Below are 23233 nucleotides of genomic sequence, written 5' to 3' on the forward strand. Positions count from 1 at the left end.
TTTTTAGTCCTTACCATTTTAGATAATGCTTTGAACAATAAAAAAGTGTTATCTAAAATATTATAAGAAAAAAAATAAAACAAATATAATTTATAAAAATTAATTTTTTTAAATATTTAAGCATTTTTTTAAAACACTTCTTCCAAATCGAACCTAAATTCCCTACTAAAAAGTCTGAGGCCATTGATATCTTTAATTTCTTGCGGAATGCGGAAGACAAAAACACCGATGAAGAAGTTATAAAAAAAAACATAGTGGTTATAATCTATTATCTTCTAAATAACAAAACAGTGTACTATGAAAATTACATTTAAACCCCTCAATCAATGATTGACACCTGTCCAAATTAGTTGATTTATAATAAACATTAATTTAAATCTAATTAGTTAATATATTTATCATAAAATATAATTTTGATTCTATGTTCAATAATTTTATATACTAAAATTTTGTTGATTAATAATTTTAAAATGTTAATTTTTTTACATGAATATACAATAAAATATATTAAAATTAATTTATTAAAAATGTTTTCATTACAAGATAATTTTAAATTATTTCATTAATGATATCATAAAGTAAATTATTTTTTTAATGATAAAGATTATGTAAGTATCATTCACAGAAAAATAATCATATTCAAGTTATGTAGACAATTATGAGCGAAAATCTTTTTGTCTGAGTATGTAATGCAATTTCATCCCTTAGACTCGAGACTTTTTTTCTTTTACTTTAAAATCCTATAAAATAATTTTTACCTATAAATCATATAATTTTTTTTTAAATTATTTCATAAATAAATATTTTATTGAATAATATTGATATTGTGACGTTAAAATTTTTATACTAAACATTAATTTTTGACTATATGTTTAAAACTTCATATTTAAAATATTTGTTGATTAATAATTATATAAAAATATAATTTTTTTTTCATAAATATATCAAAAAATATATTAAAACTAATTTCTGAAAAATATTTATATTACAGAATAGTTTAATTTTTTTTAATAATATCAATAAATTAAATTAGTTTTTGTTTTTAATTGTAAACATTGCTAGTACCATTTACGGATAAATAAATATGTTTGAGATTATTATGAGTGAGAAGTTTCTTTCTCTTTCTGAGTATTAAACCCAGTATCATTCCTAAGACTTAACATAAAGCTTAAAGCCTATATGTGTGTCCACTAAAACACAGTAAAAAGTAACATGATACTGAAAACATTCAACGACGTACTACCAAATATTGTCTTAAACAAACTAAATCCAACCAAAAGCGAATGAAATCAGACTTTTAAAAATTAGTCTACTTCCTCTATCTTTGGCCCGGCACCGCTTCCACCAGCAGGAACATCATCGTCCATTTCTCATCTTGTACCTTCTTCTTGTGCTCTTCATCTTCAGATTTTTACTTCTCGGCCTCTTGAACCATCTTCTCAATCTCGTCCTTTGACAACCTACCCTTGTCGTTGGTAATGGTGATCTTGTTCGGTAGTTTTATCATCAGCAGAGACATTCAAGATATCATTGCCATCAATGTCGGAGCACACTGTGATTTGAGGAACACCCCTGGGAGCAGGAGGAATGCCTGAGAGTTCATATTTGGCCAGCAAGTTGTTATCTCCAGTCCTTGTTCTCTCACCTTTGTAAACCCTGCTCTTTCTTTGTTGGGATTGTATAGTGTTCCTGGGGATCAAGACTGTCATCACCCCACCGGCAGTTTCCAACCCAAGAGAGAGTGGGGTGACATCAAGAAGGACAAGATCCTGAACCTACTCGTTACCCTCATCACTCGGTGTCGGTGAATCCGACATAAGACGGCATCGTTCTGTTACCTAGTCGTTGGTGATGATCACGACGCGATCATGTTGCCAGACACCGACGCACGAGTACGTTGTTCCGAGATCGATTCCGATGGCTGGACCCTCTCCTTTGCCGGCCATGATGCTGCGTTTCTTTTCGTTTGTGGTGTCGGCGAGTCAACAACGAAGAGAGATCTGAGAGAGACAAGTTGGCAATGGCGGCTGGGTTTCGAGATTGAGTGCAGAGAGAGAGTACGGGAAAGGAAAAGGTAAAATTGCACTTTTGGTCCCCCCACTTTAACTCCAATTTTACATTTAATTCCTTGGTAATTTAGTTTACAAATTTGATCCCTTATTTTATAAAATCCTGCAATGTTTGTTTCGGACGTCTCAATTGGACGTTGATCGTTAAGCTTAGACATTGACGACGGTCATGTGTAAACGTCTGATAGGCATCTTAAATTTTTTATTGTGGTAAAAAAATTTAAGCTGACAAAAATTATAAAACTAATTTTTTAAAAATTCCTAACCCAATCCCTAACCTAATCCCTAACTCGATCCCTGACCAGTCATTGCCTCATTGTACTTTTTCCTTTTTTTTGTTTATTTTTGAGTTCCACGATGGTGTGGATCACATTATTCATCATCAACAACAGAAGAAGAAACAACTCAGAGGGTTTCATTGCCCAAAGTAATCACAGCACAAAACTTCGTGATCTGAGACATTGCACCTTTTGTAACATTTCATTTGCATTTTTTACCACTTCCCGCCCTTCAAGATTCAATTTCTCACCAACACATGCTGCAAAATCGTAAATTTCCTTCGACCCATTTAAATTCTTGGTCTCAATTTCATGCATCCTATAAAGTTTTGAAATTTACCGTTTCAACCTTCTGGGTCGCCATGCTCAAGCAATTCCTCAGCAAACTCCCTCGCAAGGCACCTAAACTCGACTCGGACAAGTCATGTCGAGCCGACTCGTCGCTCTCGGACGATTCCCCATGCGCCGTCGACAGAAACAACCACCTTCCCGGTGGCGGAGGCCCCTCCTCCGTGAAGAAAACATCCTCATCGACGGTTTTTCCAACAAAATGTAATGGTAGTGAAACTATGCGTATGACTCGATCACTCATTGTTGCTCGTCATGCTGGTGAGAGGCTATTGAGATGCTAGGGTGGAGGCACTGGTTGGGCTGTGGAGGATGCCGAGGACAAGATCATGAAACGAGGGCAGGAGGCGGAGAGAAGGGAGGAGAGAGAAAGGGGTGTGGGGATGAGAGAGAGTGAGAGGAGGCTATGAGGTGGAGAGAGAAGGTTAGGGATTTGCTTTTAGGGTTTCTTTGAGAGTAAAAAAAAATTATCACTAAGGGTTAACGATTTCACGTGCCTATCAGACGTTGACATGTGAATTAAATTATCGGGAGATCAAATGCGAAATTGAAGATAAAGTGAGAAACCAAAAGTGTAATTTTGCCAAAGGAAAAAGATTGGACCTTATAGTTCTAATGCCTACTTGACAAATTTTATCCAACAAATTAATTTAATATATTTTTAAAAACATGTGGATTTATCCTATGTTGTTTTATGTTTAGTATAATTATATTTTTAATCCTTATTTTCTTGTTTTTTTTTTGACAAATTTTATATTAAACTTTTTTTTTACAAATTTTATCTCAATTTTTATACTTGTTAATGGTTAAGTAACATTTTCAAATTTGTTAGAAGGAATAAAATATGTCAAAATAAAATATTGAGATTAATTTTTTTTTTTTATAAAAAACTAGAGATAAAAAATTGAATTAAACCTAGAAGCTAGAACCACTCGAGTTTTGCGCGGGAAAAAAACAGGAACAGAGTTAACATAGCTACAGTGGGTGAGCATCGAACGCAGTATCCACTCACCGTTAATGGCTGATTCCACTCCGACTGCAACTCCTTCAAACGACACCGTATCATCCTATTTCCAACGAACGGTTACTCACAACGCTTCCTTCATTCTCAGTCTCACCTCTTCCTTCCTTTTTTTTTTTTTTTTTTCCTTTCTCTGATTTTTATTTCTGACGCTGTTCTTTCGTTTCCGAAGGTCACTTTGTACGATTGGTGGTTGATTAAAGCCAAAAACGACTTCCAAGGAAAGCGTTTAGCCGTCGCTGGTGTCTCGTCGAGAAAGTAAGCCTAAGACTCCTCGCTTCCCTTCCTTCGCGTTAGGGTTTTCACACCTCTGTTGTTTCTCCTTAAAACGCGTGTGTTTAGTGTATTGTCTGTGTCGTATTTGAATTGCTTCCAGCAGGGTCGTATTGAATGCAATTATGGTTAGTTGATTATGAAGCTGTGTGATTAGTCTAAGGATCTATATTTTTTTCTGGGCAACTATCAAAAACCCTAAACCCTAAACGATCTAATTTTGTGATTCAGGGATGAGGCAATGCGCGTGTTTGTTTCTGCTGCTGTTATCAAAAGATATGACGTGTTTTCTCTCGAGACTGCAGACGGGATATGCGTCATGATCAGTGGATTCATCAATGAGCAGCGCACTCTCGAAAATGGTTTTGCCGCTGAGGTTTGTAGGATTCCCTGTTTAGATTAATTTCTCTGCGAATACTAAGAGAATAAGAAGGTAGAATGAATTAAGTTTCTCTTATAAGCTAAAATCAAGTTATTAAGTTAATTTTAGCTTGTTGGAGAATAGTCGGAATACCTTCTTATATATTTTTTAACTCTTATAAGTGTTCATGGAAAACTTTATCCAAACAGGATGATCTTGGTGTTTTTCACTTTTCCCTTTCTATTTGATAAGCCTTATTTTAAAATGTTGGTGTATCATATGATGTCTATTGTGATCTTGTAAGAGTCAATGTTCATGGTGGTTATTGTTCCTCGTTTTATGAAGTAGAGTTTGTATTCTGTTCCAATCTGATTTATTTTACTTGCTCCTCTTTTTTCTTGATTGCTAGGTTTTCAACCGTTTTTTATTTGGCTTTCCTCCAGACTGGGAAAGCTATGCTCTAGATTGCTTCAGAGAAGAATCTACCACTGGCACTGATTTAGGTAGTGCTGTTCCTGATAATGTACCAGCTAGTTCTCTAGAAATTTTATCTGATGGTAAATATTCAAACAATGTTTGTAAATGATTTGCATTTATGTTTAGTCATTTCTTATACTTGGTTGGTGTTTTATCATTTCCTATCTATCCAATCTCTATATAGATATTTTAATTACTATTCCAGGCGTGGAAAATTCCATTCCTACTTCTTTGGCATCACCAAAGGAGGCCCCGGGAGATCACGAGAAGTCATTCCCTGGAAATGAATGCAATGTGTCAAAGGAGATGGGTGGGGTTAATGTTGCTTGTAGTAGTGGTGGGAAAAGACGTAGTGCCAGGTTGCATGATATTAAAGTACACCAGCAGAAGAAGAAGCCTGCTTCTGGAGGGTCTCTGAAGAATCCAAATAATGAGAACTCTACGTTAGTGGCCTTAGAGAATTGTGATGTAGAGGGACTGAAAAGTCCGGTGACACCCATTCAGTCACAATCATCAAGACAACTAAGCACATCATCTGGGCAGCTAGTTAAAAAATCTGCATCCAGAATTTCTAGAACATTGTCACCAAAGACTGAAGGCTGTTATAAGAAAAAGAGAGTGACAGTTGAAAGAAAAGTGGGCAGGCCTAAGGGAAAACTAAATAAATCTGCATCTGCTGTGAAAAATCCGCAAGAAAAGGATCTAAGCCACTTGACCAAGGGAAGCCAACAGAAAATATCCACAGTTACTCCAGAGTCGCCGAGTTTCAGAAAATCCAGATCCGGTAATTTTTTCATTATTGTCTGTATATACTATTCCATCTTATTATGCTTACAAGTCGTAAATGTGCTTTGTGTGATTTTTGTGCACTCTACTGTTATCCAATGCTCTCTCCCTATGCTATTGTTAGCCTCTTTTGATGTAATTTGAAACATCATTTACTTCAGACTATAATCTTTGTGCTTGGGTTATGTTGCAGGTAGGTTGCTTCTACCTCCCTTAGAGTTTTGGCGCAATCAAATACCAATTTATAATGCGGTATGTGATATCCTTGTGCGATGTGGACCTTTTTTCTTGTCTGCCATTGGTAGACATCCTGCACACCTAATCATATCTCATGTACACATTAATCATGTCTCCAAATGCATATATTTTAACTGTTTCTTTTTTAATGTTATCATCCAGGACCACGAGATTACAGAAATTCAGGATGGTGCATCTCTGATATCACCTTGTAAAGGTTTTTCACCATCATTGAGTAGGTACGTCTTTTGTTGTTAAGAAAGTTTCCAATTAAAATAAATTATAACTTTCTGTGTGTGGACAACATTTCCTTACATTAAAATATCTATGCACACTTGATGGGTTTTCTGGAAAATTTAGGAGCAAACTTGATGATTTCATTGATCAATTAGGTAGAATATCCACAGAAGTTCTAGCACTATTTATGAAACAACATATCACCTTGTTCTAAACTACAATCCCGGGTTAATATAATGTCATCCATCCATGTACAATTACAGCACTGTTACTCTGCCTGCCTCAGAAGTCAGAATGTTTGAATAGGGTATGGATCCCCTTGGCTTTGCTTATATCTGAAGGTTGTCATGACTCTAGTAACCCTACCAAACAAGGCCCTAAGTGATCATATAGTGCTTTTTTAGCTTACTATATTGGCAGCAACATTTTTACCATATTCTGGAGGTGGTTCCATTTAAATCTCCTCCTTAAGAACTCCGTGTAAGGAATTTTTCACTTCAAATTTCTGCAACTTCCAACCATAATTGGCAGCAAGAAAAATATTACCTTGATTTTATTCATCTTAGCAACTGGAGCAAAGGTCTCTAGATAATCAATTCCATTGGTGTGAGTGAATCCTCTTGTAACTAACATTGCTTTATACCTTTCAATCGACCCATCTGCTCTATATTCCACACAGTATATATCCACTTGCATCCAACTGGTTTTTTTCCTGCTTGTAGCATCACTAACTCCAAATTTTATTCTTCTCTAATCCCTCCATCTCTACATCCATGGCTTGCTTCAATTTTTATTAAACAATGCCTTAGGTAAGGTAGTAGGTGTGGTGGTAGATTCAGGTTTACAAGGAAAGTTTTGTGGGTTGATGAGAAGCTTTTTAAAGAGGTAATTTGATAGAGAGTATAGTGGCTTATTGTTGCATTTTCTGGTTCTTTTTCTCATGGCAATTGGGGGGTCTTGGTCATTTTCAACAGTTTAGGTTTTAGTTTCAACTTGTTAAGTTTGAAAATCAGATATAACTACCTCATTTGAAGGGTCATAGAACCCCTAATAAAAGATAACTATGATGCATGTGAGAGACTACCTAGTTGGCAGTAGGGGGAAAGATAGGGTATTAGGGGGGGGGGGGGGGGGGTTGAGAGGTGAGGTAGGCGGGAAATAGTTAAGGCTTGGGAGAGAAATGGTAATTCTAGAATTTTCCCTGATTATCATTTCTTTTCCATTTTTCTGCATCGCTCTGGTTTTCTCATACCCTGATACAGACTAGAATTTCCACTATTAGTACAACAATCAGTCTCTGATTTTACTTCATTGTTTCTGGTAACTATCAATGGCTGCAATGAGGTTGCAAGAGTATGTAGTCGGAGCTTCCCAAGCTTGAGAGCTGTGATACCATCTGGAATTAGGATTCAACTTGATGATTTCATTGATCAATTAGATAGAATATATACAGAAGTTCCAGCACTAGTTTAGGAAACAAAATATCTCCTTATTCTATAAGCTAAAATCCCTTGATTTGCTGGGATTTTCTAAATTCTTGACAATTTAGAGATTACAAAAATATTACAGATGTTAAGAGATGAATTCCTAAAATAAATACGTTGGTGACTAGTATATCAAGGAGGGAGGTTTCTTCCTCATTCCTCGTTCTCCTTTTTATTTAGGTAATGACAAAACAAACTTATTTCTTGGTCTTCTTGTTTCTGACCATAAAAGTCAATTTGATATCTGTCATGTGGATGAGTATCATTACATGACTCAGATTTTTCAGGCTTCTGATCCTATGTAAGCCAACAGGTCTGGACACGTAGTATAAAAGGACCTTAACAATGCCAGATTAGGAACCATCAACAACAATTCATATTTTTATCAGTGTGGCACCAGTCACCAATAAAACCCATCTGCTGATCTTTGAACGGCAGATAAACCTTTGATAATGTCTTTGGTTTGGGTATTCATGTGTCCCCGAGTAAATTAATTGTAACTTGTAATTGAACTGACTTATCTTCCTTCATAATATAGGTAGGTTAACATGGTTATGCTTTACCTCAATAAATATTAAAAATGATTTATCTTGTCTCATGGTATTAGGGTGAGTTCTGGACTAGAGCTTTGAGAATAACAATTTATTTGGCATATTTGATTTGAAATAGTTATCTTGTTAAACAGGTTTAGCAATCAGAAACGTGGAGCGTGATGCAGGAAAGGGAGTTAAATGTCTGATTCATGGTATGGATCTTTTCTGTGAATAGTCTCTCTTCTTTGGTTGTGGTTCTTAGAATATTTTGTGTGATAGTGTTTACTAATTAGATCAGATGTACAATGGTGTATTATACCATGGTTCGGTTGAATACCTTGTATATATTTCTTAACATGCAAATTAAGTTTGCCCCTCTCAACATTGATTTTGATGACCCAAGTCCGGGTGTTATCCGGTGTAGACAGTACATTTAACCCAGAAAACATGGAAATGTCTTGACGTTGAAAAATGATGCTCCTTGTACACAATTCGTCCGCTCAAACTGCTCCTGAACTCAAATGCTTGCGGTTGAATAAAACCTTGGTTTTTGTTATTTTTTCACCCCGGGAATGGTTAAGATGAGCCTGCATTACGATTTACTAATTTTGACATAAATGGACTAAGGTTTTTATATTTGATACCATTGACTTAATATATTTTAATATGCATATCCCACTAAATGATTTTTCAATCATTCTAGTCTCTTTTTGTGGTGAGCGTTTGGACAACAAGGGATCAGGTCAGACAGAAACAGTGGAGTTGGGAAATGGAGTGTTGATTCGCACATGTGTTGGTCACAAAACCGCGCTACTTGACAATTGACATGATAATTTTCTCCAACCTTCTTTGACTGTTTGGTTCAACGTAACTGTCGTTCTTTCCGAAGTAACTAAGGAATTACTTCTGTTTTTGGTGTCTCAGAATGCACAAATGGCCGTTTAGATGCATTGGAATTTGTAGCCAAGGTTTTAATGGGGAAACAAACATGCACTTTGTGTTGGACGTCATTTTCTATGAACCACCTTTGGTTATTCTTTGATTTGGTCATTGAATAACTTATATACCCGTGACGAAATTTATCTTGCTCTCTGATTGTTGATGAACAGCCCTATCCAGGGTACTTTATATTTTTGGTATTTTTTAAAATCACTTTTGAACTTAATAATTTTGGACCTCAAACTGATGTTAAAACTTTTTTTGAATGGTTTGGATATAAAAATCAAACTAATGAAATGAATTAAAAAAGACTGGATCAATAGGTGCGATATTAGACCAGTTTGTGGTTAATGGATAATTTGCACAAACTGTCCTCCACTAGGCAAAAACAATAGTCAAATCGCTTGTCACACTTTGAGAAAACACCACTAGCATCTTGTATATAACACCAGTCACTGTGAAGTCAAAATTCAAACTGCAATCATAACTTAGAATCGTAGGTGCATGATTGCATGCTCTAACAAGTTCTGTTAATGAAAATATCTATTTGTCGGAAAGCTGTTGCAACATTGGCAAGAGTTTGAAAAATAACCAAGAGCAATATGCACAAGGTGCTGTACGATAACATCCACAGTCCACGACATGGCCGTATTCGACCTAAAAGGTAAGCATGATTAGAGGTTTCAACTACATGGACATTCTTGGTGGTATGTCCAAAATTATCCTCGAGTGTGATTCACGATGACTTCACCCAACACATGCCTAAGGAAGACGGTGATCGCCCTACAAAAGATGCTAGCAAAGATCCTATATCGTTTTGCTGGTAAACATATATTGCCTCCTTCCTCGGTTTGTGGTGGTAAATCAATTATCAAATACATGTTCTTTTCCATAATTACCCAATTATATTAGGTTTATTGATTTTTCTTTTTACTGAGTTTACTGATTTTTATAATAATTATATTAAAATTACTAATTATTATATTATCAATAATTATATAAAATATGATTTTTTTAATATAATCGTTGAATAATGATTATATGTTATCTTAACTTTTATCTAAAAATGAACAATAAGAGGATGATCGAATTATTTATATTTGTATATATTTTAAAAACTGTATATATTAAATTATATAAGAATGTGGTATTAAATAATTTTATATTTATATAAAATTTTGTAAATATGATTTATGTAAAAGAAATTTTTAATCTAACAATATGTTGAGATAAATTTATCCAATTACAAGGAAAATCTTGAGACAAAACTATCTAATTTTAAATTTGAGTCCTAAATGATAGATACACAATTATGTTAAATACTTCTATGAGAATTTTGATATCTACAACAATTTTGTTTGGCTCAAGCAGTCATGGTGGGAGTTAAGGGGTGATAGGGAGTTGCCATGGTCACTTCCAAAGTTTTTAACTTCCTCTAAAAATTTCATGGAAAAACATTTTATGGCACCTCAGAAAAAAAATGAAGGATTTAATCTTGGTTTTTCTTTAACGAAATTTTGCCTTTGCCATTTTGAACAGTATTGTCTTTTGTAAAGAATAATTGTAATATGTAAAAGAAAAAAAAAAAACCTGAGCCCACATAAAAAGAGGGAGAAAGAATAAAAAGAAAGAAAATAGAAAAGTGAATATAATTATGAAAAAAACTTGCCAAACAAAACTTGCCATAGCAATGAGTCACATATGGTAACTGGTTGGTAAGTGCTTACCAGTTAATTATCACTGGAGCGCTTGTTAAACGTTGCTACTTAAAAGCTACCCCACAAGATATTTTTTCTCACTTTTCATTCAGTATTTAAACCAAAGTCACTCTTTTACGTCTTGGCATCTGCTTTGAAAAACGCTCTCCTTTTCCAGTTTGCACAATTAAACGGCAACGATGCCATTGAATATAACCACCATCAAAACATCCTCCAACGAAGACTTCACTAATAGTCCAAATTAATCCAAATCACCTTTATCATTGTCGTGAGCCGTTTCCTCTCTTTCCTCCTCAAACCTTTGTGACAACCTCAAAGAAATTTAGTTCTGTTAGTCGAACATAGTATATAAATATTATAAATTTTTTGACACGGATAAAAAAAATACTCTCTCCTGCAGCTACAATATTCATTCATTATCAACATAAATGAATATTAATTTTCTTAAAATTAAATATATCCATAATATGATATATATAAAAAATCACTATTTTCTTATGATTGAATAAACATCTCTGATCGAATCGTCTAGCAACCTCGAGGTACACCAGGGTCCTCGACCATTTTTGGATCATCTGTCTCGCATAGTGCATGAGTATGGATGCTATATATGCACATGCAGCCAGAATTAGTTGTCGGGAAGAGTTTCATTGGAACGCCAACTTCAAAGAGTGCATTTGTTTAACCGTTTCAGCACCTACAAATCAAGAAACTAAACATGACTACTGAAGAAAACTGAAAGATCAACGTTCAACAGACAGATCAAACCGTTTTACAAACACAACCTATTTCACTACACCACTGTCTGATTTATATTTATATTTTGTTTTTTTTTCTCATTTAGAATAAGTAAATTTGCTGGACTACACTGGAGGATGTCTTTAGTTCATTGAGATGAAGAATGTCATTAGAGGTAAATTGACAAGAATTTATGGTATTGATGTAGTAATTTGCGTTCATGTAAACTTTATCCCCGATCAAATTAATAATGAAGCCAATATAGATCAAGTAGTGGTATTGATGTTGAAATTTTTTTACCAAATGATTTCTAATTTTAATTAACAAGAGAATTTCTTTTTGTTTCACTTACAAATTTATGAGGTTCTTAATATCTATTACAGGTGTTAAACGATGAAATGTTTGCAATTTTGGTTCTTATGGCTCTATTCACCACCTTCATTACAACCCCAATAGTGTTGTCCATCTATTAAAACACTAACGACAAATCCTTTGAAACCCTAAGAAAATTAGGTCTCCTTCTATCATTAATTTCATTGAGGCAATTCAGAGCATCCAAAACTCCTCCCTCAAACTCTTCATCATGCACCTTGTTGAGCTCACAGAACACTCTTCCTCCATCATCTTGGCTCAGAACACTAATAATAAGAGTGGCTCTAACCATGTTGAGTGGCTAGAGCAACTTTATAGGGCCTTCCAAGCCCATGCTCAATTGGGTCAAGTTTCAGTTCAGTCCAAGACCACTATCTCTTCGTTGTCCACTATGCATGATGATATATTTACCACGTGGCAGATAAGAAAATGGTGACCATGATCATCTTGCCTTTCCACAAGCGATGGAGGAAGGTGGAAATGGAAAATGAGGAGGATAATAATAATGAGGTTTCCCAACACCAAACGGAGGAAAATATTGGCCATGGGTGGAGAGGTGTGAACCAAAGGGTACTTAAGAATGCACCTTGCACTGTGGCTATGCTTGTTGATAGAGGATATTTGGTCCTATCTACGACCGTGACCCAACATTTTTGTGTTTTGTTCTTTGGTGGGCCCGATGATGATCGTGAGGCCTTGGAGTTGGGGGATAGAATATCTAACCATCCAGCGGTTAAAGTGACTGTTGTGAGGTTCATTCACAAAGATGTGTTGGAAGGTAATGACATGTCACACTCTTCACCAAGCAAAACTAATGGGAAAAATTACAACTTAGCCATATCTAAAGTGTACCCTCCAAATGAAAAGGTATATACATTTGCTTATACTTTAACCTATATTAGTTCCTTGAAAATTTATACATGCTTTTAATTTGTGGAAATCTTCGTATTGATTTGTCTTAATTAATTGCTTGTAGGAGCTAGATGATGCAACAATGGCAAGGTTCCAAAGCAAGTGGAATGGAATGGTAGAGTGTGATGAGAAGGTAGCTAGTAATATTATGGAAGAGGTGTTAGCATTAGGGCGAAGTAAGGAGTATGAACTCATAATTATTGAGAAAGGTCGATTTCCGTTGAGTTTGGTGGCAGATTTGGTAGACAGGCAGGTAGAGCCCGATGAATTAGGTCCTATTGGAGACATTTTAGCATCATCAACACATGATGTGGTTTCTTCAGTATTAGTAATTCAACAACTTAAATGGCATTTAATTGTATTTTTGTTTTCTATTGGAATATTTTTATTTTATCAGATTTGAAATATTTTTTATTAATAATCCTAAAATTATATCTTTATTTTCATTTCTCCCCTTATTTTTAACATTCCGTGAAGGAAATGATGAAAGTAATAAAACTCAGCAAAAAGAAAGTAATAAGTTGTTTTTGTTTTCCATTTCCATTTTTAATTGATATATTTTCACTACCAAATACAAAACATTATTTTTATTTTCTTTTCAAAATTTTCTAAAGAAAATGATAAAAATGAGATCCAAGCATGTGATAAACCTGTCTTAAAATTTTAATACATCACTGTTGAGCGAGCAGAACAGCTGGGAGGAGATTGTTCTAACTTAATGATATCAAGTTGAAGTCTTAAACAGTTGCATTTAAATACTCGTGTGCATGAAAATTTTGAGGCTAGAGCCATCATTATTGCTTTGTTTGGTACACAGAAAGGAGAGTCAAAGACCGAGGAAATGTTGGAAGTTCATTACTAGTTTGGTAAGTTGAACATGGCGTGAAAATATTTGGAAGAAAATGGTGGGCTCAAGCGAAACATCTTGCTTCTGCACTTTCCATTGGATTCCACTTTCCGAAATCCAATAAAAAATGTCTAAAGCAATAGTGAAAGTGCAGAAAGTTTTACCCCTCCTCGTGCCAACGTTCTTCTCTTGCGCCACTGCTGCTCATCTTCTTATTGGAGCTGCTGTCTGTTCGTGTTTCTTCGTCCTATATTAGCATCGTGCTGGAGCCGCTACTTGTGTTCCTGGTACTGAACAAACAGATTGGAGCGTAATAACCAAAAACAGAAGAGTGTAACGTTAAGTTAGTCATGGAAATTGACGCCATTCATTAAAATTCTCTGACAAATAACAACGTTAAATTATGAGAAACAGGCGAGGGAAGGGCACTCATAAAATTATAAGCAGTCAAATTAAGAGGCTACATTTCTGAAATTTCCCTGCCATTAATGTTTCATCGCACTACGCAGGCAATAATGCTCTTAAGAATTGATATTTGGGAGATTAGCCCATTTTTGGATACTATCTCTCCAACGAACATTCCCAAAAATTACAAAAGAGAAGGGAATATTGAAGAAACGATGGAAAGGAGAAGAATGGGTCTGGGTTTAAAAAGGAACAATGGGATTAAAAGTTATAGCTGAAAATCGAGTATCATGTTTGGTTGGTGGCGCCCCTGCTTGGCCTGCATGCCATCAGTGCGTAAACTACAGTATTTTTTTGTCACTTGAGGAACAAATCACGAAACTGGTAATGAAGTCCAATCACCCCTGGGGTCCAAGAAGTATAACAAGTAATAATTTGTTTCAAATTATGACCTTGAAATCTGCGGTAGAACAAAACATACATTAATAACAATACTAACAACAACAAAATAAAACTGCTAATTATAATTTCAATATCAACATGTTGAACCTGTCCCCTCTCCCCCCTTCTTTTTCCACAATACACAAACAAGTAGTATGCATTAGAAGTTTATGAATTTCCGTAGGCATACGGGTTAAAATGAGGAACTATTGTTGCATAACCAAGTGGGCAGTAGGGCCCAACTGTTATTTCATGGTTCACATAGACAATTGTGAGGGGTATTAAGAAATCAGTTTGAGCAAATGACAGTAATGCATAATGTACAAACCTTAGAGAAAGCCTTCCTCTGTCCAAGTGCCATCAGATTTCCCCTTATGACCAACACCTTTCTTATTAGCACCTTCATAAATATTATCGAATCCATCATCTTTGGCATTATCCCAGCCAGCCCAATCATCATTATTATGGGGAGCTGATCCTTTAGCAGGTTCTTCCTTCCTAGAATCTTTGTGTTCCCAATCATCCCAAGAGCTTGAGTTGTAGGTACTAAACTGCCCACCTGATGAATGAGTTGATCCTTTAGCTGGTTCTTCCTTCCTGCTATCTTTGTGGTCCCAATCATCCCAAGAGCTAGAGCTTTCAGTTTTATATTCCCCTGATGAAGATTGTTCTCTTCCAGTAGAAGAATTCCATCCTTTTTTCTCTCGATTAAAATCCTGATAATAACCATTTGTATCATTCTCATTTCGTTGCCAGTTATCATTCTTCCAGTTTGGATCATCCTTAGTGTACTCCTCAATCTTCTGGGAAGCCATAGCCATGACTCCTTTCATTATGCCCCAAGTCCTCTGTCCAATCTCTGATGTCTTCTGAGTGACAACATTGACAGTTTCATTCACCTTATGATCGTAACCACCTTCCTTGACCTGAAACAAATAGTAGTGTCAGTCAGCCAAACAAAAAACTGAAACAACAAAATTGCCATTGCCATGTAAGTATAAAAAGCAAGAAACATTTCTTTTAGTCAATCCCAGATAGCAGCACAGAGTCACCAACCCCAAAAATGTGAATATGTGATAGCAGATAGTGAGATTAACACTATGCTAATTATTTTTTTCTATATATACTTAATAATGAATACTCCTATACATGGGTGCATTCTAAAAAATAGATAAAATATTCAAAACCCATGAACTATTCATAATTAATAATAACAAATTATAGTACTCATACAAAACATACAAGTTCAAAGAAACAAAGACATTTAAGCCTCTATAGAAAAAAAGACAAATGAAGGTACATGAGCCCTAAAGTGAGTTCAAGTTCCAAGAACCAGCAATGACATTAATCTCTGTCAGTCTACAATTTCCAACAACTTGCACATCTATTAGCATATAACAAATCTGATAAGACTGATACCCAATAAAAAATAACCATACACTTCTTCAAACAGTAAATGTTTGACTACTAGACCTAACCAAGGTTACTACGTGCCAGTATGGTTTAAAGTTGAGTAGAGTTGGTATTGAATTTAAACAGAATATGAGATGCATGCATAAATTAACCTAAACTACATATTTTCATGGGAACCTGTTTTTCTATTAGAAAGTGCGAGAATTGATTTTCCAACTATAAAACAAACTCAGCCTACATCCTCAAAACCACGGTCATTAATAACACACTGACATGTATGCAACAACAATTAACCAATGCCCCATGGTTGCCATGTGAAATTAAAGATAAGCTCCTACTTATAGTATGTAATGCTATATGTAGCATATCACCAATGATTTCCTTAGGTAGTAAAATGATGTCTTGAGCAGTTATATCCCAATAGCTATTACAAAAAAAGGCATGCTACATTTTAAAGAGTATTTCTAGAAGCACGTTGGGGGGTCCTATAGACATTTACACTACTGGAGAACACAATTTACTTTCAATACTTGAATCACATTTATGACTCAAGAACGTAGGTCACGTAATACACTTTTTGGGGTGTAGAACAACAAAATATCTTCTTAGTTCTAACAGACTAGATATGTATTCATGAATAAGAGAACATGAAGGCAAAATTCATTCGTTTGCCACAGACGTGCATAAATATCTATTTGAAAATAATTTTGGAAATTGTTTTAAGCTTTCATCTGAATATAATCTCACACTTTGTTCCCTATTGACCTCATTTAACAGTTTTCTTCCATATCATATTATGCTCTCAATTGCATTTGGCAATCCCCAAAAACAAGGCAAAACTCAGTGAAAGCACCAAAGTTACAGAAAAATAATTGATTTTTATTCATGCTACTCAGACACAAAGATGACCTCTTCAATTCCCAGGGACAATACCAACTAAACTATATATGAGAAGAAAAACATTCATTTCTTCCTTTATTTGTATTGATCAAAGAAATAAAGGAGTGTTTTTTGTTTAAAATACACTAAATTAAACTCAGGAAGAAGCAACACATTGAAACAATGCAAGGCAGGAACCTCTCAAATGTGTATTCCAGAAAAAAAAAAGCATACATTTTTGCAAGTTATTAAAAGATGGTCCGCAACCACGATTTTAGCCCCAATTTCAAGGGTTTTGAAGTCTCAACAGTAACAACAATGCAACTACAATTATGGATGCATCAGCTGGCAATTGTCCACAATTTCAATCATACAGTGCAATAATAAGGATTGCAAAAAAAAATGGTACAGTACAATGCACAAAGCCAATGCAGAATACCTTGGAAGTGAACTCCTTCGTGCCAACCTGAACAACATTAGCCGCAGAGGCAGCAACAAAAGACAACTTCCCAATCCCCTGCAATCAAACGCCACATCATAAAAAAAATATTAAAAAAAACACAAACCAACTCATCAAAACAAACAAACAAACCCGAGTGCAATGCACGAACAGGAAGATATAAGGTTGGATGAAGGAAAGGAGGAAAGATCGTGGGTTCCATTGCTAACAAAAACTAAGAAACTAACGATTAACATTTGCCCGATAAAAAAAATCAATCGACTCAATTCACCTGCGAAACGACAGAGAAGTAATCGTTTTGGGCATCATTCCGCCGCTGTGGCGGCGGCGTCGGGCTGGATCCAAACCCTACATACTTCCCTCCCTGCGAGGGCGGCAGCCCCTCCGGCCGCGACTCGTTCTCCGCCATTTTCCGCGCGAAGAATCCCTCCTTGTTCGCGGCTGACGCCTCCAGCTGCGACCGCGTGTAGATATCCTCCGTGGACCTGGACCTCGCCGGCGCTCCGCCGGCTCCATTCAGAGTCCTAAAATCCCCGGTCGACATGCTCTTGCTCCGAGGACTCCCCTCGTTACCCCAATCATCCCATCCAGAATCGTTGTTCCTCCGCGTTTGTGTCAGCGGCGGTTTCCCCTTTCCGGCGGAGAGGTTTTCCTTCACCACCGGCGGATCGCGCCAGGGACGTCCCTCAGCGATGGCCTGGATCCGGTTGCGGTACACAGAAGCGGCGTTGGTGTTATATTTCGTGACGATGTCAGTTTCTTTGGGGATGGAGTACTGGGCGAGGAAGGCGTTGAGTTTGTCGTTGCCGCCGGCTTCCATTTTCTTGATCTGGATGTCTGACCAGGAGTCCATGGTGACGGATCGGACGAAGGAGATGTGGACGCCGAGGCCGCGGTGCTTGCCGGAGCACTCAAGGCACATGAAGACGCCGTAGGAGACGGAGGCCCACTGAGGGTTCTTCTGGGAGCAGTCCACGCAGATCTTGTTCCCCGCCGAGGACTGCAGGTCCCGGAGCCGCCGCGACGCCGCCGCCATCGGGGATCGGATCTGTTAGGAAGGAAGGATGAATAAAAATAAAGTGAGTCGCGCACCGGGAGAAATGGGTGGTGGTGGTGGTGACTGTGTGGCCTTCTTGTGGGTGCCACGCAAAGTCTTTATTTTGAAAACTAATGGGGATTTGGGAATCAACACTGTGTTTGGTCGGAGGGACAGGGAGAAATATTGTTTATTTTATTTAAGGTTAAATTGTTTTTTTTTTAATTTTAAGGTTATTTAAGATTTAGGTTTTTAGATTATTTGTATTTCACACATATTGCAAAGAATTTCAACTATAAAAATAAAATTTAAATCTTTTGACTTCTAAACCGTACTAACAGGGAAAATTTAGAAATTATAAATTATAAGCAAAAATTATTTTATAATAAATGAGAAACAATTTATTTTATAATTCCTTCAAATTTTTGATAATATTAAAAATATGTTTAATAAAGTATATTAAAAGATTTATTGTTTGTATTTCTCTCACTATTTGACTATTTGTAGTGGGCTGGCCAAATTTGTCACGTCAGGGGTTAATTATTTACCACTCATTATGGAGCATGGATCCAGTTATGATTGGGCTAAGACGCTGGGCTAATTGTAAGCAAGTGTAAATAGTAGAAAAACAAAGGACACTTACTATTTACAGCCTCATTTTCTAAGTACATCTCCATTCTCCCTTTATAATATTTTCTATCAGATTTAGCCTTTTAAACCCTTATTTGACACCTTCATGTCTGTTAATCTTATTATCATCCTATCTTTATTATTTTTTAAATCTTAATCTATACAAAATCTTATTTTCATCATATCTTTATTGTTCTTTAAACGATAACTTTGAACATCATGTTCATCCATATTCATGATATAATGTTGTGCATTTTTTTCATGTGATACTATATTTCAAGATACATTCATTATTAACTTCATCTATTGTAAAACAAAGCTTTTGACAATGACTTCTATTCTTTAAGTGCGTTTAAATAAGTGCTCATTTTCTAATTTAGGTCTTCAACGTCAACCATTGCAGGCTGAAGAAACTCATAGGTGTGTTGGTTAAGGTATGTTTTATTTCTAATAAGTAATTAATTATATTCATTAGAACTAAAAAAATGAATGGTAAGAATGAGAAGTTACTCTTGAAGTAAGTGGATCCTTCCTCTTCCAAAATAATGTATACCAATTCTGAAAATACACTTTTGAAATAGAAAAAAGGGTGTACTGGTTTAAGGAAAAAGGATATAATGGGTCATCAAAAAATAAATAAAATTAATGGAGTGTACATACAAAATTAAGGAGTAAATAGTAAGTGCCAAAGAAAAGTTAAAATAACGACAAGACCCTTACCACAAAAAAATAAAATGGAAATGGAGTATGGCCCAAGTAGGTTCATGATTTGTTAGGAGAAAAAGTGAACAAAAAAATTGTTTTTTCTTTTCCTTATTTACCTTCCTTTATTGAAATAAGCATTTTAAGTTTTTATTTTCCTTATATTTTCCTCTCTGAAACGTACTGTACCCGAGGTCAATGATGTCATGATTCCTAAGTTAGGTTATTGTAATTTTTTTAAAATATTAATTTGTTAGTTTTGTTAAAAATATCAATTGAGATATTTAAACCCAACTTATCCCTCCTCCCTCCTTCCTTCACCATTTTCTAATAATCTTATATTTTTTAAGTTATTGCATATGCTCATTCTTATTTATTTTTATATAAATATATGCCCATTCACAATGAAAAGGCAGGCTATAAAATCCTACCAATCTGTTCAACATCTAAAATACTATCAACTTACTATCCATTCAAACGTACCAAGACGTAGAATACCTATTGAGAGGTCAAATCCCAAAATGGTATGGCGAGTAATGTGCTTGAGCTTGACGGCATTGGAAATCAAGCAGCAGAGTTTGAAAAAAAATATAATTCTGTTTCCTCTTAATTAGGCTGGCTGAAATGTTTACTTAAGTTTTAGCAATTCTTTTTCATTTGACCTTAACCGTTATAACTGGTTGGCATTTGTAATGCGATGGTTGATAGATGTTAGATAACACCTTAATCAGCGGATCAAGCAACTGTGTTGTGCAAGAGCCATTGGGCCATGCACTATACGTTATGTCTGTCTCCAAATCAATTCAGACCCAAAATATCTGTCTATTGACAAATAGAAAAACAAAATCACTTCTCCGATCAAGTTTTTGGTTAGTGCACGTTTGCTTTATATTTTAGTCCAAAATATTTTAACTATTGAATTTAATCGAAACATATATTAAAACAATTTTTAATTATAAATTTTATATTATAATGTGTGTTCAGGAGTGTGAGATTAATTTTTTTGGTTTAGACCACAATAATGTGTTTATTCTCCAATCTCTAATGAAAACACTCATATTAAAATCAAGTAGAACGATTATGGATATTAAATTTTTTTTTTCCAAAGTATTTAAGGAGAGTGCAAGATTCATTTGGTAGTAGACTTAGTGGATTCTTAATATCTATTTCATAAAATGAATTTATGGTAAGATTTATGTCGTAAAAAATATTAATGAGTTTTGATTTTTTTTAGAGTATTTTTTTAACATCACAATATCCCATTTGATTTTTCTCTCTCTTTTATTTAATTATGTCACATTTATTCACAATAAAATAATATGCACTTTCTATATATTTATGACAATCAATCTACTTGATGTCTCTCACTGTTTGATTTAATCTATTATTCTATTATTTTGGTTACTTTAGATAGCATTGACATGAAAAATATCTAAGTGTGTGACAATTATTAGACACTACTTTAATAAAGTTCGACGTTGAAACAATATGATAAAGACAAAAGAAATGACATGCATAAAAAAGTAGTTATTATTCTAGCAATTAAAAAACATTATTATACAATGATAATATGTAATTATATAGATAATTCTAGTAATATAACATTATTTGCAAAAACCTAAAATTATTCATACATACAAATTATACTTTATTTTTGAAAGGCCCTTCTTTACTAGTATATATACATCTTAATTGTGAAATGATTGCTTTTTGGGATTTATATGGTGCATTTTGAACTGTGTAATAATCATATTTCAATCCGCGGCTGGCATTTGAACAAGCTTAGTCCAACATACTCCACTTGGGGTACCCTAATAATAGAGACTTGACATCTCAACCAGGTCCCTTTGGCTACTAAGGACAATAAGAGTCAATCTCTTAAGTCAAGGCCAGTACCCTAGACTACAAAATCTTAAATGGCTTGTTAAACCTACAACAGTGTAGATTATAAGGACAATCTAATTACGTTTAAGACATAACGCTCTCTTAAAAAAGTCTCATATATATACATGTTCTTCCATGATGTTAGTTGTATTTTGTTACTTCAAATACTTGTTGATAGGATTGCAAACTAAACTCTAATTGTTGATTGGAACAGAACTGAAGACATTTAATAACTTCCCATATTTCACCAAAGATAATATTTGCCACACATTTCAAGAAACTAAATTCACCAAAGATAATATTTGCCACACATTTCAAGGTCAACTAAATTCACTAATAAATACTACGACTCATCTTCTAGTATAGGTATGAGGTATCACTTTGAGACTTCATAGTTCATATTATTACTATGCTAAAATAATTTCAAGTTAACTCCTTACAAATCACTCTACCTCCTCAATTGTGTTCCGCCGCTCTTTGCTAACGTACAAGTAACCTCCTTGAAATAATGTGTCTTTAATGAAAAGAGGGCATAATTGTTTTGTAATTGGCATCCAAATACAAATAGTAGTACTGCTTAAAGCATTATCAATTTACTAACCTGTTTTTTCTTTTGCGAGTTGGTGGGCGTATGTTTAATTACTCTCTTTAAACATTAATTCGGTCTTTATCATATCTTTAGCTGTTTTATCTGTTAATTAAATGTGTTTGGACCACGAAATCGTGGATGAGACTAACTAATATTCAACTCCAGCTAGCAAAAGCAATGACAAAACAAAACGATTCAATTATGAAAACGGGACATCAAAATCTTTCAACTTGATAAATAGAGAGTGCAATTGCCTCCCCCAGCGGTGCATTGACATGATGGCGCATCGTCCAGATGCATTGCAGCCGTTTGCCACAAATCCAGCCATCCACATCCCAAATATAAGTCTATATTCTAAATTTAAACATTTCCACATTAAATTTTAATTTTATTTTTATTAGAATTCAAGTGTGAGGTGAAATTTCACCTCAGATAAAAGGAAAAAGTTGAAGCCCATATAAATGAGAATAAGACCAATAAATCTCAATCTTAAAGTTTTGAGTTAAAGTGTTGTATCAAATTCATTAAGTGATTGTTCATAATCTATTGGTGTAAATTTTTTTATTTATCTCCCTCAATTGCATAACAATTGGTATTATATGAATGAGACTTACACCTGAAGAAAAAATTGTTGAAGTACAACTTAAAGTCAAATCTCACATCATATAAGAATCAGAAGGTTGAATATTATATAAATGAAAAAAATACCATAAATGAATCTTACAAAAAATTTATTTTAAAATTAATTTAGGTTCATTTGAGATATTCTCTTGTTTGGGTAGGTAGAAAACCAAGCCAAAACAGTGTCAACCAAATTTAGTTTGTGTTGTAATCAAATTTTATGACCATACAAGAGAGGATTTCGATGGATATGTGGTGGTCCATTTACACACTAACCAGAAAAGGTTGAGAAAGAAAAACAGAGAGAGACGCAACCATCTTCCTTGTCCCTTCAGTTGGGGATCTGGTACGTTTTGTGGTGCCAAAAAACAAAAGTCTTGCATGTCCAATATTTTTTTTTTATTTGTAGGGTACTGATCATATATATATATATATATATATATATATATCATATTTTCTTAATTTTTTTAAAATATTATATTGATTACATATTTTTTTTCTTGGTCGGAGATCAAATTTTTTAACCCACTAAATCAGATCAGA

General features: G+C 34.8%; 3 protein-coding genes across 10 annotated transcripts; 2 read left to right on the forward strand and 1 right to left on the reverse strand.

The window, feature by feature from the left end:
- Positions 1-1080: 1080 nt before the first annotated feature.
- Positions 1081-9168, forward strand: LOC100793717 (kinetochore-associated protein KNL-2 homolog). Of its 7 annotated transcripts, XM_041006320.1 has the most exons (9): positions 3621-3778; positions 3889-3974; positions 4221-4365; positions 4760-4907; positions 5033-5611; positions 5807-5865; positions 6013-6089; positions 8257-8316; positions 8808-9168. In XM_041006320.1, the coding sequence occupies exons 1-8, from the start codon at positions 3713-3715 to the stop codon at positions 8282-8284; spliced, it is 1188 nt and encodes a 395-aa protein (XP_040862254.1). In that variant the 5' UTR covers positions 3621-3712; the 3' UTR covers positions 8285-8316; positions 8808-9168. The 7 variants fall into 7 exon arrangements, with proteins under 7 accessions (XP_006588721.1, XP_006588720.1, XP_006588723.1 ...); XM_006588658.4 differs by lacking the exons at positions 3621-3778; positions 3889-3974 and adding an exon at positions 1081-2074; XM_006588662.3 differs by lacking the exons at positions 3621-3778; positions 8808-9168 and adding an exon at positions 2029-2074 and having other exon boundaries at positions 8257-8576.
- Positions 9169-12269: 3101 nt separating this feature from the next.
- Positions 12270-13232, forward strand: LOC112998117 (cation/H(+) antiporter 20-like). Its single transcript, XM_041006322.1, has 2 exons — positions 12270-12738; positions 12848-13232. Exons 1-2 carry the CDS (start codon positions 12301-12303, stop codon positions 13184-13186), a joined length of 777 nt encoding a protein of 258 aa, XP_040862256.1. The 5' UTR covers positions 12270-12300; the 3' UTR covers positions 13187-13232.
- Positions 13233-13618: 386 nt separating this feature from the next.
- LOC100792658 (ADP-ribosylation factor GTPase-activating protein AGD7) lies at positions 13619-18434 on the reverse strand. 2 transcript variants are annotated; one of them, XM_014762958.3, is made up of 4 exons: positions 17500-18434; positions 17208-17285; positions 14805-15402; positions 13619-13920 (listed from the first exon to the last, which is right to left on the reverse strand). In XM_014762958.3, exons 1-3 carry the CDS (start codon positions 18262-18264, stop codon positions 14806-14808), a joined length of 1440 nt encoding a protein of 479 aa, XP_014618444.1. In that variant the 5' UTR covers positions 18265-18434; the 3' UTR covers positions 13619-13920; position 14805. The 2 variants fall into 2 exon arrangements, with proteins under 2 accessions (XP_014618444.1, XP_003537172.1); XM_003537124.5 differs by lacking the exon at positions 13619-13920 and adding an exon at positions 14068-14495.
- Positions 18435-23233: the final 4799 nt, after the last annotated feature.

The sequence above is a fragment of the Glycine max genome, chromosome 10, assembly GCF_000004515.6.
Source record: "Glycine max cultivar Williams 82 chromosome 10, Glycine_max_v4.0, whole genome shotgun sequence".
NCBI lineage: Eukaryota > Viridiplantae > Streptophyta > Magnoliopsida > Fabales > Fabaceae > Glycine > Glycine max.